The following is a 15,592-nucleotide window of genomic DNA, read 5'->3' as shown; positions in this document are numbered from 1 at the left end:
CCTCGTCAGTTGGGAGCCAGCTGCGGGGCCGATGGTCGCCCGCAGCTGGCTCCCAAAAATATTGCATCATAACTTTTTCTCTTACTTTTCTTTTTTGCGATACTACCAAAAATACACAGATTGGGGCAAGAAAGCGTCGTGTGCGGCGACTCATAACGCATGCGACACGTGCAAAGATGTGCTATTCCTTCGCGATGGAGGCGTTTGGCGGCTGGCGTGGCCAACTCTCCTAGATTGCACTACAAAAACATTTCATCTGAACATTGAACCTTGCAGCAGAATTTGACTCTTTCTCTGTGTTTTGTTTTTACCACAATGATGTAGTGTCGTGCTTTCGCACTGTTGAAAGCTTGCCAACTTGCCTGTGGCTTCAGTGGTCTCTTGATTCTGTACACTAAGCTTATTTCTGCCAAAATGACAATGACTAGATGTAAGATGACCAACTCACGAGTATACATTGTCAGGAACCATGGAATGGAGTAGAGCTGCAAGGAGGAAGAGAACACAGGCTGTCAAACCTTAAAGTCCAATATAACATTACCATAATATCCCACTTAAAACTGACAGCAAATTGGGTGAAAATGAAGAATGGTTTAACTTTCAGTGTACAGTCAAGAAAAGTCTTGACTGTACACTGACTGTACACTGTACACTTGTTATCACGGCGAGGGACAATGAAGCAAGGATGACTGCACTTCCCAGTCAGCAATGTTCGCTTATATCCCGCCATAGCTAACTAGCCAAATTTACACCGAGGTCATCATATAGATTCAAACATTACGGTTACTAAGAACGAGCTATCTTTCGGTGTTTAAAAGAAAATAGCAAATCAGGCCATAAATTAGGGTGGGTTATCTTTCGGGGGTGGGCATCATTAGGGATATTACGGTAGAATATTTATGCATGATAATGGGGCAGCCACACATTAAGATCAAGTCTACAACTTATCTCCAAGCAGAAGTTGCTTTCCTACTATAATATCCAGGGCGATGCCCCACCTCTAAAAGATAACCCACCCAAATTTTTGGCATGATTTTTTATATTTTTTTTAAAACACCGAGAAATAGCCCACTTTTAGTAATTGCAGGGCCCTGGCCAATGGTGACCTCGGTAGGAATAGTTCTACCTAGCCACGGCGGGAGATATGAGAACATTGCTGATTGGGAACTACAGTCTAACACAGAATCTAAAACTAGCACCTTTCAGAATTTTGTTTATCGCACACCGAAAGTTAGCCCACTCCTTATTTTCACCCGATTTAATTTCGATTTTAGGTGGGCTATCTCTCGTGATATTACGGTAATTAAAATTTTCTGGGCAAGCAAACCTTCGTAGAGGTCCTTGTTTTCTCATGTATTCTCACAAAGGCAAAATGGACTGCCCAATTCTTTCAAATTCATCTTGAAGACATACCCTGCCTCGTTAAAAATAGTACCCAAGAATGATGGGCTTGTATGCGAGCCAATAAAACCCGGATCCCGTATTTCGGTACGGAGACGTGGCAGAGCGCTTGAAGGAGCTACAGGTACTACCTATCATGCCGTAACAATACAGATACGAATGGGACACGGCAAAATGTGCTGCAGTAACGACTAGTATTTAAGTATAAATAGCAGGAGCCCTACAGTTTCACCACCTTTGAACATCATCCGAGTTACACCAGTAGCAAGAAACTTTTCACACGAGCAAACACACTCACCTCTGGCAAGAATCCGATGCTGTCCAGGTGGTTGGTCAATTCCGGGTCATGGTAGGCAATCAGATGCGAAAAGACAGCCAAGTACTCTGCGTGTCAAAAAAGGAACAAGTGGTGAGCGCATGCAGCGGTCTAGTCAATGACAAGAGGAGAATGGCAGGAATGTCTTTCAGCTGTCCCGCCTCCAGCGCAAAGCTTCCTACCTTCGACCTGCCTTTCTCGAATTCAGGTGTTTACGTGCCAGACCAACAGAGGGCATCTGGCACGCCCCAGCGAAGGAACGAGGATTCGTTTTGACAGCCTGGGGATCTTTAGACGTGTAACCAAAGCCTCGGTCACACAACACCTTCTCCGCAATGAGCCCCTGTCGGATTGCGGGCACCTCGGCTGGGATTGGAACCCGCCACCCGGGGAGCCCCAGGCTGGCGCTTTGCCTCGGAGTCGCAGAGGTGGCTGTCCTGCCATTCTCGTCTTGTCGGTGACTGATGTCTGAAACTGCTTAGCTGGGTGCTCACCCTTGATGACCAGCGAGTTGTCTTGGAGGAAGAAGTCGTGCAGGTATTTGGAAATGAAGGTGGACAGGCAAGCGTAGGCTGCGGCTGCGAAAGGAAAGATGTGCGAGCGATGAGATGGCAACAACAAGGCGAGTGACTCCCTGCTGCGAGTTAAAAAAGACTGAATTAGCCGCGAAAAGTTATTTATGAGCATCCAAAAGGGAATGAGCGAACTGAGGATATGCCTTCTCTTATCTTTTCTTTTGATTGCAATGAGAGAAAGGTAAATGAAGGAAACTAAATGCATGCAAACAAACTTTGCAGCCTTGACACAGAATCAACCCCACTCACTCAATGCACGTGGTTTTGTCTCTTTAGCATTGTAAAACAACCAGCATCAATAAACACACACACACACACAAAAAAAAAGGGTCTTATGCTTGGTTTGATTGCTGGTCTAGAGGCTTCGGGTGCCCCAAAGGGTCCGTGGACTCCCATTCGAGAACCACTGGTTTAGGTCATGTGTGATACTATGTATCACAATACGATCATCCAAATAAAGGAGAGCACTACTAATAGTACAAAGTCAAGTAATCCTCATGAGAAACCAAACACGCAACCATACTCACCATTGGTTGGCTACATTCTTGCAACCGGAAATTCAAAGAATAGTAATAAAACTTAAAAACCTCAAAGATGCATTGATGCGGTTTTACAAATGTTGCAAGATTTTATACCAGTTCCATAACTACACTACTCAGTCCAGGAAAAAAAAAGCAACTTTTGAGCATTGCTCAGAGTTCTTGCCATACTTGGGTGTCAGAAAAAAAGATCATACTTTTTTGTGTTTGAAACTTCTATATTTTGGTAAAATAACAAATGACTGATGTCAAATGCACACAAAAATATACAAAGGAGAAAAATAGGGCTGCTCCACAATGAGTTCAACTCTTTTTACTACGGTTCTTGCAACAATAAAACGGTAGAGTTGCATGAAACATTTCTCTTCAGACTTAATTAGGTCAACTCTTAATACATTTAGGTGAAATTTATGCTGGGTCTATTACGTTACATTAAAGGTATGCTAGGTTCTATTTAGGATAGATTATGATTAGATAGTTAGCTTGACTTAGCAGTACACTTGCTTCTGCAAACGTCCCGAGGATGTCCTAATGTTCCACTGATGTCCCAACGTCGCTCCTACAACATTTGTGCTGGTTTGGTGCTAGGATAGGACATGTTAGGTTATGGCTAGCCTACATTACACTGGATTAACCTAGGCTAAGATGATACAGATTTTAAGTCAGGCGAGTTTGGCAAGGCCGGGCTCAGTTAAAGGAGTGATGCAACAATTTTTGTACTTTGCGCAAATACCGCTCAAGACGGATCCCTAACGTTAATGACCTATGAAAAACGCGTTTGTTTTTCACCCCACGCAATAGAAGTCCCAGAAAAAAATTTAAGAAAAACGAGCAGCGTTCACCCCTCAACTTGCAGCCACAACAAGCGGCCACGTGATCTGGAGCCATTTATATGCCGCCAGTGTTGATCATAGCCACGCGCTGGGGTTGGCAAAACGCAGGACACGCGCTGGGTTCCAGACATTGTTATGGCTCGGCTGTTGTCGTCGTTGCAGCGATTGGACACGGGCCACTACCCGAATGCTTCTCGAGCTATCGATTGTCACGAGCCCAAATCGAGTGCCCACGCGATGCTCGGGTCCAATCTATGAACCGCATTCAAATATCGTCACTTGGGTGTACAGCGATCCCCACGTTACGTCATCAAATTTTGCAAAGGAAAGAGTGAATGAAAATGATCGCTTTTGTCCTTGAAATTACACCGCAACAAAGGAGTTTCTTGGCTAGTGGCGTTGCGTGTGAGTATCCTTGAGTCCCAGGTGTGCCAGTAAGCTCGTGTCAAGTGAAAACATTCCAATTGAATATCGTTGCACCGCTCCTTTAAGTTGAGGTTGGGACAAGATAGGCTTAGCTAGATTTAGAAAAGGTTGAATTATCTTAAACCATGTGACATATGGTTCTATTCCCACCCTCATCATTGAAGTGGAGATGTAGAAAGGGTGCGCAGAGGGAGTCCAGGCCCTGCCAGTAGACGTAGCGTGGGTGGCTAATCACCCAAGCCTTGAGCAGTCGCTTGAACTTGGCGTGAGCACTTGGAGACGACAGCAGCTCGTCATACTGGTGGCAGCGGGGAATATCCACCTCAATCTGCATGTGCGCATGTCCATGATCTCTATGGACCATTTTGACACAAATCTACAAGTAATCATATTCTGTTTATGCTCCGACTGCAAGAAGTTAGTCAGCTTTAATGGGTGTATAACGTCTCCACTGTTGATGAGAAACTTTGCCAGTACAGCACGATCATTAGCCTCAGATCTTTAACGTGCATCACGCAGTAGTAATACGATATAGTAATACAATGGTAATACAATGATCATCCAGATCAAAACAGGCAGGGGTGGGGATTGAGCCCAGGATCCCTGGGTTTCGCAGTGATTTTTCACTCCACATGCTCAGAGCTGCGGTGCGCTAACACACCCGATCACCAAATTCCTCAACTTCTTCCTTAAGGGGGTACTGAATTTTTTTTTTTTTTTTTTAATACACCTCTCACCTTCAGAAATAAGTTAAATGATTAACAATTTCCGCTAATGACAATCACATGCTTGTATTTCGTATGCATGGCTATAATTTTTGTTCTAAATGGCCAATTCTGAAAGCGCTCCGAGAGAAGCCATCTGAGAGCGCGATGCATCTCGAGAGATCCAGCACCTCTGGCACATTCAAGAGGTCATTTGTCCCAACACGGGCAAGTCCACGGCGTGGTTATGTGGTTATGAGCTTCGCCACATGGTGGCATCAACGTGTTACAACCTAGCTGTTCAAGAAGCCCGGGGACTGGTTGGGCGACGGGAGAAGCTAAGGCGAAGTGACTCAACTGTTTTTCCATCCTTTCTTTTTTCCCTGCTCCTGGGTTACTATGACTGACCTCCTCCTCCCCTTGGTCTCACCCCATCTCCCTGTCTTTCATTTAATTCCCCACCCGCAAGAGTTGAAGAGGCGTGAAAGAGAAGGGAAATTTGGTTCAACCAAGCTTAAGAGGCTACGCACACTTGGAGCTTGGTGCCATATTTCCGTTAACCGCCACTGCTTTGAGGGGACAATTGACGTAACAGCATTCCAAGTAGCTTTGGCAACATCCACCAGGTGCAATTCTGTATTTGTTTTATTTGTTTTTAAATAAGATATTGTTTCTTTCCAAAAAAAATCTTTTAAGCCCCTTTAAGCACTACCTAGTACATGACAGCAATCTAAATGTTATGCAACCAAATCAAGAAACGTGTGATGAAAATACAATCACATCAGAGGTGGGGATGGATCAAGCCAACTTGTTTCCTCAGCAATCTCCCGTTGACAGTTGCGGCAATATTCACAAAGTATACAAGGCATATTCACTCAAACGAAAGGCAACCTTTGCATAAAAACACCTCATGGGTCTAACTTGTGCATGCGGCCCGAGCAGTCGTTATGATGTTTGGGAAGAAGCCATTGAGTGAGTTGGCACAAATAATGTTTTCACTGTAAACACTAAAGGTGCAGTAGCATTTGCACCTTGACACTGACATGCCAAAAATCTCAGTGGATATCAGGTATATTCTTGGTGTGAATGGCGGCTCGTCAGTTGCTAGTCTATGACTGTAAATTGCAACGAATACCCGTAGAATACCACGCAACCGCCCATTCCACATTAAGCGGCCATTACCAAATTTGTAAGATCTGAGAAAATATGCACAGTACATTTATATGTAAAATTGATGACCGGGCAAGTGCACATCCCCCATTTTTTTGCAATTATCACCAAAGTTTGAGTGGGCGCTTGCCTGGTTTTTTGCAGTATTGAACCCCAAACTGGCTATGGTAACAAACAAAAACAAGGTCACGGTGGCTCGATACGACAACACTATGCTCGGCAATAACTATATTGTGCTACATCATCAAAGTTACTGTAGCCTCCGCAGTCACTGTCCCCAACTCAAAAATCGAAAACCCGCTGTAAGAACCCCGAAAAACCGCCAAAAACCCTAAATTTTAGGCCCACACAACTTACTGCCATAATTAGACTAAAATATATAGCACAATAAATAAAAGAACTCAGAAGGGAGCCACGTTGTTCGACCCAGATTGCTTCCATGCACAGAAAAGTGTAGATTGCATAATCTTAATGTTACCAGGTGCTAGCAGGGGGTATGTTGTCGGCCATACCTTCCAACGTACATGCCCCATCATATCAATCTTTAGTGCAATATTTTGTGGCAATTCAAAGCTGATCAAATTTGTGTGCTTTGTAAAAAGCTCTTTGTTCCAGGGTATCTGGCTCATCTAATGTCGCTTGGAGATTCCAGTAACTGCTCTCAAAGCTTGGAATCCTAGTGCCTCCGTGTTTTCTAAATTTTTGTGCACAGTTCACTGGTCCCGTTTCATCTGGCAGACTTTAAAAACCAACTCGTACATTTACTCACTAATGAGTTGAAGGCACATATCAAGGTTTGTCACTGTAATATCTCAAAGGGGTCACAAGCGTTACCCATATTGACAATGCTTTGGCCACCAGTGAGCAAAATTGACGACCCCATGACTCTAATTTGCAACGTAAATTAAGTAATTTATGATTCATAAACACAAATCTGAGAATATTTAAGACCGCCACACAAAAACGCCAACACGACTTGAAAACCCCTACAAATCCCACCACCCGCAAAAGGGCCATTTTGCCCGCCAGGCGACTCGGAAAGTCGCTGAATCGGCAACACAGTCCGCAGTGCTCCAACACTGTCAAAGCCACTTGCGGGAGCTAGGAACTTCGTTTGGCTACTCCTTTGCACAAGACCATGTGCAAATGAGACGCGAGGCAAGACCCGCACTGTTGCAGCAGTGTGGAGCCGCAGCACTGTGGAAGCCCCACTAGCCTCAACGACGCAGCGTAAAATAATTAACGTCGGGCACAGGTATGCCACCATATAAATGTCAACTTGCCTGCCTGTCTGTAGGCGTCGGGGTTTCCTTGTCGATGGCTTCATACTCCCGCAACAGGTCTCCCTGCCAGCAGAGAGCGAATACCGAGTCACAAACAAACACGATGAAGCCTTTAGCACTTTGAGGCAGGCACGCTTCACTCACAAACCAAACAAGGTGGAGTTCTCTGCTGCGCACCGATTCTGGCGGCACAATTAAGTTCAACGCGGCTATAGTTCAATGCTTACGCTGAGACGACGCCTACAGAAGCGTTCAACTTTCACCTATTCAGCTCGAGCACCCATCGAAGTAGAACCGATTCACCAAAAGCCCACTTAGCAAACGTCGTGTCACCAACACTTCTCCAAGTCGGAACGGGCATGCGGGCAACGTGGGTCAAGATGGCCCTGACCCTTTTCAAAAGTCACAGCCATCTAGCAGCAGTTTTAAAAGGTCCAATGATGCTCCTCAGACGGCAGTGACGGGAGAACGAGATCGCCTAAACCGAGGACGACATACTAAGACCGACCTGTTAGAACCAATTCCCCGCTTCCTGTTCTGCGCGCTCTCAAAGGAGCCGCGTAATGCCGTCGCCAAAGCGTCAGGTTTGGCTTTGGATGGAGTAGCTAGACTGACTTTTGAAAAGGGTCCATTCGGATGTGATTTTAGTGTAGAACATTACTGCAAACGTAGGAAAGAGAAATGCCCGTGTGAGCTGACCTATTTCCTGCCCTCTCTGTAGTTGCTGACAGAATGAGAAAGGTGCGTGCAAGCTTGAGGATTGAGACTCCGAAGCGTTGTGCAATAAGGTAGAAAGCTCATGCTCCGAAGAATTGTGGTGGCGAATCACCTGTACGTCCAGGAGGGCAGCCCAGATGTGAGCTCTGTACAGGGGAGGAATGTCCAGCTTAGCCTCGCGCACAATGCGCTGACGCTGGAACGGATATGCCTCCAGCAGCCGTTTGTACAGGATTATCCTCTGCAGCTGCAAAAGCACACAAGATGTTCAGGATGGTTGCGCGAGATTATTCGTTGTGCACCAGCATATTACGAGAGAGTTTATTTTTCTGGGTTCGATGGGTCGCAAATCGTTTGGGAATACATATTATGCGGGCACAAACTTTTGTGGCTGGGAGCAGTATGCCATGCGTTTGTTACCACGGGTAATGTACATTCGAATTACCAATCATTTGCAATATGATGAAATTGTGAATCTGCGCTTGAACGGGCTTTTTCAGACTTCAAGCAGTGGTGGGTCACGGATTTCAGAAGGGCTGAAATCATCTCCACTTTGAGCTTGGTCGCAGCCATAACAAAAACAAAATTCTATATGAAAAGTGTTGGAAATGGCATGATTCAAACGTCTAAATCGGCCTAAAATAGCCAGGAAGATCAGCACCTCCATGCAATCACTGATGTCCTGAATGATGGCAGTTCCAAAGTTAAGCCAATGTTGCTATAGTTGAAAGAGTTAGATATACGTCTATCTTTTCCTAACGTGTTTCGTTTCTGGTCAGTTCACAGATGGTCACATCTCTCTCACTAACCTGGTACTCTATGTCTTTCTCACGGATGACTATGGGAAGTGCAGCGGCATTGCTCAGGCCATTTGCTGAACCTGGGCTGGCAGGGGCGTCCTGTTCGCTAAAAAGAAATGAGCACTTCAGCATTAATAAGATGTAGAAGCAATACTATCTTGTACATTAAGAAAAGCAGGACAACCTCCCACAAAGTTCTCTGCCCTTTCCACTTTAGCAGAGCAAAGGCTGGAGAGGAAGAGAGTGAAGAGGATGAAGCCAACAATCATGGCGTACACAGAGCTTAGCGAAAGGGACTTGTCCTGGTATTCTTAACCTGCAACTGATTAAAAGTAGTGATGGACCGAATCAGCCGAACTTCAGATTCGGCAAAGTTTGGCAAATACCGAACTTTTGCAGGAAAATTCGGCAAAGATTCGGCAAAAATTCGACAAACGTCTGCGCACTGTGAGGACGCGATGGAGCCTTGGATTGCAAATGGACGCTGTGCAGTCGTGCGGTTACCATCGTGCAGTGTAGTACAACCAGCGGTTACGGCGCAATGTGGAATAGGCAACAAGGTAATTGTGCGTTCGTGAGCGAGTGTGGTTCTCTTCAATATTTTCTGCCTCAAGATCGACCAGTAATTTACGCAGTCCACTGCGCAAGTGCAAATGATGCGGTGCATTCTGAAACATTGAGGCATTGGCCGACAATTACTTTAAAGGGGCACTGACACCCCAAAGGTCGTATTTATTTTTATTGTCTAAAACGATGCAAGTTGCAGCCATAGACACGCAAAAAAAACCGCAACGCGAAAAAAAATTTTCCCGCGCGCACGCGCGCCTTTTTATTTTTGGCGTTTGATTTTCCCGCCTCTCGCCTCCTCGCTTCTTTTGATCGGTGACGTCAAAAATCAGGAAATTTAGAAGCTTTCTAGGCGGCATCTTTATAACATTTAATGACGGCAATCCTAAAACATGTTTTTTAACGCAATTGCGAACGCACTACGGCCCTTCTTTTTGAAATACCAAAAATCGGGAGTTCGTTGTGGTGCCGTCTCCTGGATTTGTATCCTCCAACGGAAAACAGGCGACACCGCTCAAAACCGGTCCGCCGCAACGCCGGCGCTAGCCGGCGCTCGCTCCTTTCCTCCTCGCTTTGGGTCGCCATGGCAACAGCAGGGAGTGGTGACAAGAAAGGGGACTCTCAGGTCTCCGCAATTTTTGACGTCAAGGCACCGGCGCCGATCGCGCGGGAACTTCGAATTCGGCATTTGGAAATTGTTTTTTTACTTCACGAATACTGAATTCCCAAATTTCAAATTTTGAGGGTAATGTCCCGGCATCGTTTTCGACCGTTTCGGATAATAAAAAAAAATATGATTTTGATGTGTCAGTGCCCCTTTAAAGCACTCCTCGCAATTATAACAATTCTGTTTTCGGCTCAGTAGTAGTGTGTTCCAAAACAAAATAATATTGCTTTTTCGATTAGTGTTAGTTCGCGATTTTCATGTATCTGCATAAAACTAAACACAGAACTATAATGCTCGACGTTGCACATCCCGACATTCACTCTCCCTATCTTCCGAAACGTTTGTGTGTGTCCTAACACCAGAAACAGGCATTTTCAAGGTTAAAAACGAGATGTTGCGAATATGGGACGCACACTTTCATGCAAAGCTGACGTCCAAGTAGATATTTACAATATTATTATTCTCTCTTCTGGTGAAGGCTCAGCAATCGTTGCATTCATTTTCGCGCACAAAACGGTGACTCCCAGGGAAAGCAAGAACGGAGCGTTATGGCCTTCATTTTAATTAGCAATGGCAAAGTATACACACATGCAGGCTTGTGCTGATGATGCCTCAAACCCGAAACTCTCGTAGCGTGATTCGTGACTGCGCCACGCTCGCTTCTACCCAACCTTGTTGTAACGTCACTTCTGCAAGGAGTCACTAAAATTGCCAGTGAACACACAAAAACGACAACGATACAATTATCTTGTAGAATATCACTTTATTTAGTAATAACTATGTCAATTTGCATTACATGTTGCAATTAAGTTAAGAAAAAAAGAAACATAAAACCTTTTTTTGCCAGAAAAAAAAAAAAATATATCAACAAGTCCGGTAACAATGTATTTTTGCTGAATCTTTGCCAAATTTTTAGAAAAGTTCGACAAAAGTTCGGCTTTGCCGAATCCCAAGATTCGGTGCTGAACTTTCGATTCGGCAAAAGTTCGGCCCATCACTAATTAAAAGCGTTTTCCTTTAAATTTCCCCATCGCATGCTATACAAGTAGAAAAATAGCCTTCCAAGATGTGCTTCTATTTAAACAAAGAAAAGAAAGAAAACCTCAGTTTACTCACTAAACTTAAGAAAATAGTCAAGGTTTGCTAAAAAAAATTACAGTCGACTCTCATTAATTCAAACTCGAGGGGGGCCGAAAATTTGTTTGAATAAAGCAAAGTTTGAATTATCAAGAGTTTCTTCCCATAGAGACGCATAGGATGGGACCTGCACGTTAGTTTGAATTATCCGAAAGTTTGAATTAAGAGATTTTGAATTAACGAGAGTCGACTGTACTTTTCTTAAATTTAGCATCTTCTTCCAGAGAGAAAGTGAATTACAGAACGAGCTTTACAAAGTAAATATTGCAAAACATTTCTTTTACTTGGAAATTAATTGTTTGCTACACACGTGTCCTACTTAGGCAGAGTCGCTTGCGCCCTTCTCGTAAATAAACGACTCAAACTAGAGCTGGGTGCAAGTTTAGAAGTTATTGGAGCACCCACCTTTCAATCAGAGGGTAGTAGAGGGCGGGATCCATCCCCTTCAGTCTCTGGAGAAAAAAAGACAGCTTACTCTCTGTATGGTCACATAAACACATATATAACCTTGTACTGCATCGAGGCCACGTGAGTATAGGTGCTTGGTCATTGATGGAAGCAGTGTCAAACTTAGCACGTGCTTCTGTAATCGTGCATGTAAGAGTATAGTGACCAGACAGAAGGGTTTTTGCAGAAAATTTCTAAATGAACAACCGAAATGGATTGTCTTTCAGAAGTGTGTACTACATGTTTCGGAATGTTATAGTACACAATGTCCACCATCAAAAAGAGAAGAAAAAAAAGTGTTTTTATAATTTCAGAAATAAACTATACATCACTGAATGCTCAGACTCTACCCAAATGTAGTGCCATCGGCCCAGACAAGACGACAAAATTTCGGAATGAACCGTTATATAATTCGAAAGTTATAAGCATTTTGTGGAAAATTTCAATGGGAAAATGGTGATTGAAAAAGCAACGCAAATACATGGGGCTGAATGACACAAACTACTGGGAATGCGCCCCACTTTCCCGTCAAAAGTTTCAGAAAACTGTTTATATTCAAATACCATAACGGTGCCACGATCGCCCGTGATCGCAGACGAGGGGGTCGAGGCACTTGCCGAGAGACGACCCGCAGCCTGGTGATGGCAAACAGCGACTGACCGCGAGTGGCTGCGCTCGTCTGTTTATTGATGGCGGTGACCACTGATTTCTATGACAATTGCTGGATCGCGTTTGCCCGCTTCGCGAATACGGCCACTGGCGGCCATCTTTTTCGTAGAGTTATATTAACTCTAGCCAAGGTACAGCTCCTGCAGCCACTATCATCCAACCATGGCAGACAGCATTTTGGCATGTGTGGTGGCAGGCTGCCGTCAAAATAGGGTGGGTGATATTTCGTGCTTGATTGAAATTGTTTGACGAAACATGTTTTTGAAACCCAGCGTGAACGGTAGCCCGATCTTTGAGGACCCAGTGAAAGTTTTACGAAATCGCAGCTCCGAGGAAAAGCAGCACAGCACACATCGGAAGTCGCATAGAAAGAAGCATCGAAAGCAGACGCCGATATTGAGTCTGCTTTCGATGCGAGCTACGCTGCTTTCCCCCGGTGCTGTGCTTTCGTAGAACTTTCGCCAGGTCCTCAAAGATGAAGCTACCGTTCACGACGGGTTTCAAGAATCTGCTTCGTCGAACAACTTCAATCAAGCATGAAATATCACCCACGGTACAGTGTACTAGATCCACGGCTATTTTATGGCAGCCTGCCATCATTGCACTGTTTGCCATATTACTATGATGGCTAGAGATAATATAACTCTACCAAAAACATGGCCGACTGTGACCGCATTCCCGTCCATAGGCGGAGCTGGTCAAACGCGATCCAGAAAATAGACACAGAGATCAGTGGCGGTGACCAATGTTACCCTCCGAGCCTGGCGGGCCTACAAAGGTTAAGCTGGGGGGGCACCACATGATTGTCACAAACGGTAAACTTTGAAACTTTAGCTGGTCCAGACTGCTGGTGCAACATTTCGGCGGAAAATGAGCCTTCGACGACGCAGTTTATTTTTGCCGTGAAAAGCATTGTTAATATATTTTAGGTTGCATGCTGTACTACTAGTGATGAAGCGCTACAGGTTACTACATGCCTGCTGTTTATGTGACATATCCAATCAAAAGAGCTAGATTTGCTACTCCGTAACCCAGTGGCACCTCACCTGACAGAGCTGCTCGGTGGGTAGTGTCACGATGGTGTCGTCGAAGAAGAAGACGGAATCCTTCCTCTGGACCAGTTCGTCCCCTTCCAGCAACACAATGCTAGAAAAAGGCGGTGAACTTCAGTGAATGTATTTTTTTTACTTCGCGACTCACACCTATTCAGCCCCTGTGCTCAACAATGCTAGACTTCATAAAGGGGCCGTGTAGCAAGTAGCAAAGGGAAAACCGCAAAAAAGGTGTCATGTGACACGAGGCACGAGAAAAGAGCTTGCACTCGCAGATTAGGCGATTCGGTAACACTCCGCGCTACGACAATCTAGTGAGTCCCTTGTAAACATTGCATGCAAATAGTGCAGGTAACGAGTCTGTAACGCCTTTTAGCGACCCTGCATTTAGACCTCCACAGCCACACTGGTCATACATTGTACAGTAAACTTTCGTTAATTCGTCCTCGATGGGACCTTGAAATTTGGTTGAATTATCGGAATGATTGAATTAAAAAAAGGACAGAGAAATGGTTAAACTTAAACTTTCTTTTATTGTCCAAAGTACTCACGAATGGTCTGCTGCCGTCTGCGCTTAAAACGCGTGCGTGTCCAAAAGCATGCTCCGGAGAGCAAAGTAACCAAACGTCACATTCCCGGAAAATCGCACACTACAAAGGAAAAAGAAACAAAAAAAAAAGAAAGCTTCATGAGCAGACTTTGACGCGGGGCAGCCAAACCGTCAACAACTACAACAAAAAATTGACAACAAAAAAAAAAAAGGAGGAAAAGAGAATTTTTGTTTTTTGGCGCAAGATGCATTGCACATGATGCTACAGAAAAGCGCCTTGAGAGTGCACGCTGAGAAAGCTTTACGAGCCGACTTTGGTGCCAAGCAGCCAGACCGTCAACAACAAAAAAAAAGGAAACGAGAATGTGCGCTTTTTGGCACGCAAGATGGACCGCACATGATGCTACAGAAAAGCGCTTTGAGAGTGCATGCTGTTTCCGCGCCCGACCACGTGCTATGTTCTCCGCGCTACTCCACACCAGATTGGTTGTGCTGGCTCGTGTCATTCGCTACGGTCCATCTCAACGGCGTAGAGGAGCAGGCGCATATTTGTGCGTGTTCAACTTTGCAGCAAAGGGCCCGTGTTTCGCCATACGCTGGAGGTTTTTGCTGTGCAATGTGAGCCCGCGCGCATTCGCTCGGGATGAATTATTGAAAGCCGAGTCTTCCCGAGTTCGAATTATCGAACTTTTCTTCCCATAGAAATGTATGGGCACTCGCCCAAACTTTTGAACATGATTGAATTAAACGAAAAGTCGAATTAACCGAGGTCAAACTAACGAAAGTTTACTGTAAAAAAGATGTGGTGTTCGCCGTGGGCACAATGACAGAAATATCCACGCAAATGCCTCGAGCACGGCCGAAGCACGTTTGCTTTATACATGTGTATGCTTCAAACATCTCTGCAGACGGTTTCTGTACGACCAATGTGGCAGGACCTTCGTACAAGGAAGAAGCACGCCTCAGACAGCGTCTGTGGACTTAGCAGTGTGACCGCGGCTTTAGGGCTCCAGAATGCTCGGACTTTTTACTTCTCATAACGGCATGGACCATTTTTGCCTTCGCATTTACTTCTAGCGAGGCGCATGCCACAATCAGTTAAAAATATCACGCGTGGTCTTGCAAGCTCGTGTACAAGGGGTTTTCTTTTCCTCTTACGATTCGACATCTGGATGCCTCGGAATTCGACGAATACGTGGCAACGGAAAAACTCTTGCGCTCTCAAAGAGATGCAAACTTCGGAATGGTAGCCCTCGACCTCAATGATAGACTAGGGAGCCCGCGGATAACTTGGCGAGAGTCCCGCTAGTGGCCTACCAGGGCAGGGTGCAGATCGGGGGCTTCGCCCTGAGACAACCACGACGCCGAAGCTCCGCCTCCGCGTCTCCCCCAGCGAGGCGCCACAGGAAGTAGAGCTCCTGTAGGGGGCGCTCCTCCAGGGGCTCCCCTGAGACAACAAAAAGCATGTAAGTACAACGACGATGACGAAAATAATCCCTGGAGAAGGGGAACAAAGGGACAAAGGACAAACACAGCTGGACAAATCGTCATTCTTGTCCAGCTCGCTTGCCCCTTTGCATTTAATTGCATTATAAATATGTAAGTACACTTGCTTTTTCCAAGCCCTAAAGGGGCACAAAAAAAATCTTACAAATAAATCAATAAACTATTGTATTTATTTGCTTAATGAATGCACTCGCATAATAAATGCACCCCCCACAACGGGTACCAATATTTTG

The 15,592-nt window shown here is 45.1% G+C and overlaps 1 protein-coding gene across 1 annotated transcript in view; it reads right to left on the bottom strand.

Annotated features, from left to right (window-relative positions):
* Positions 1 to 15,592, bottom strand: part of LOC8031703 (TBC domain-containing protein kinase-like protein) — a 31,978-nt gene that overhangs the window by 6,248 nt on the left and 10,138 nt on the right. The window contains exons 11-20 of the mRNA XM_029988529.4: positions 15,171 to 15,300; positions 13,298 to 13,397; positions 11,541 to 11,587; positions 8,774 to 8,870; positions 8,077 to 8,211; positions 7,248 to 7,310; positions 4,241 to 4,418; positions 2,212 to 2,295; positions 1,700 to 1,785; positions 449 to 485 (exon numbers count right to left, since the gene is read on the bottom strand). Coding sequence (XP_029844389.4) covers positions 449 to 485; positions 1,700 to 1,785; positions 2,212 to 2,295; positions 4,241 to 4,418; positions 7,248 to 7,310; positions 8,077 to 8,211; positions 8,774 to 8,870; positions 11,541 to 11,587; positions 13,298 to 13,397; positions 15,171 to 15,300 — 957 coding nt within the window. The remainder of the gene's footprint in view (positions 1 to 448; positions 486 to 1,699; positions 1,786 to 2,211; positions 2,296 to 4,240; positions 4,419 to 7,247; positions 7,311 to 8,076; positions 8,212 to 8,773; positions 8,871 to 11,540; positions 11,588 to 13,297; positions 13,398 to 15,170; positions 15,301 to 15,592) is intronic.

The sequence above is a fragment of the Ixodes scapularis genome, unplaced genomic scaffold (genome assembly GCF_016920785.2).
Source record: "Ixodes scapularis isolate PalLabHiFi unplaced genomic scaffold, ASM1692078v2 PGA_scaffold13__105_contigs__length_92229423, whole genome shotgun sequence".
NCBI classification, from domain to species: Eukaryota; Metazoa; Arthropoda; class Arachnida; order Ixodida; family Ixodidae; genus Ixodes; species Ixodes scapularis.
Note: the sequence above shows the minus strand (reverse complement) of the source record. Positions and strands in the feature narration are given on the sequence as shown.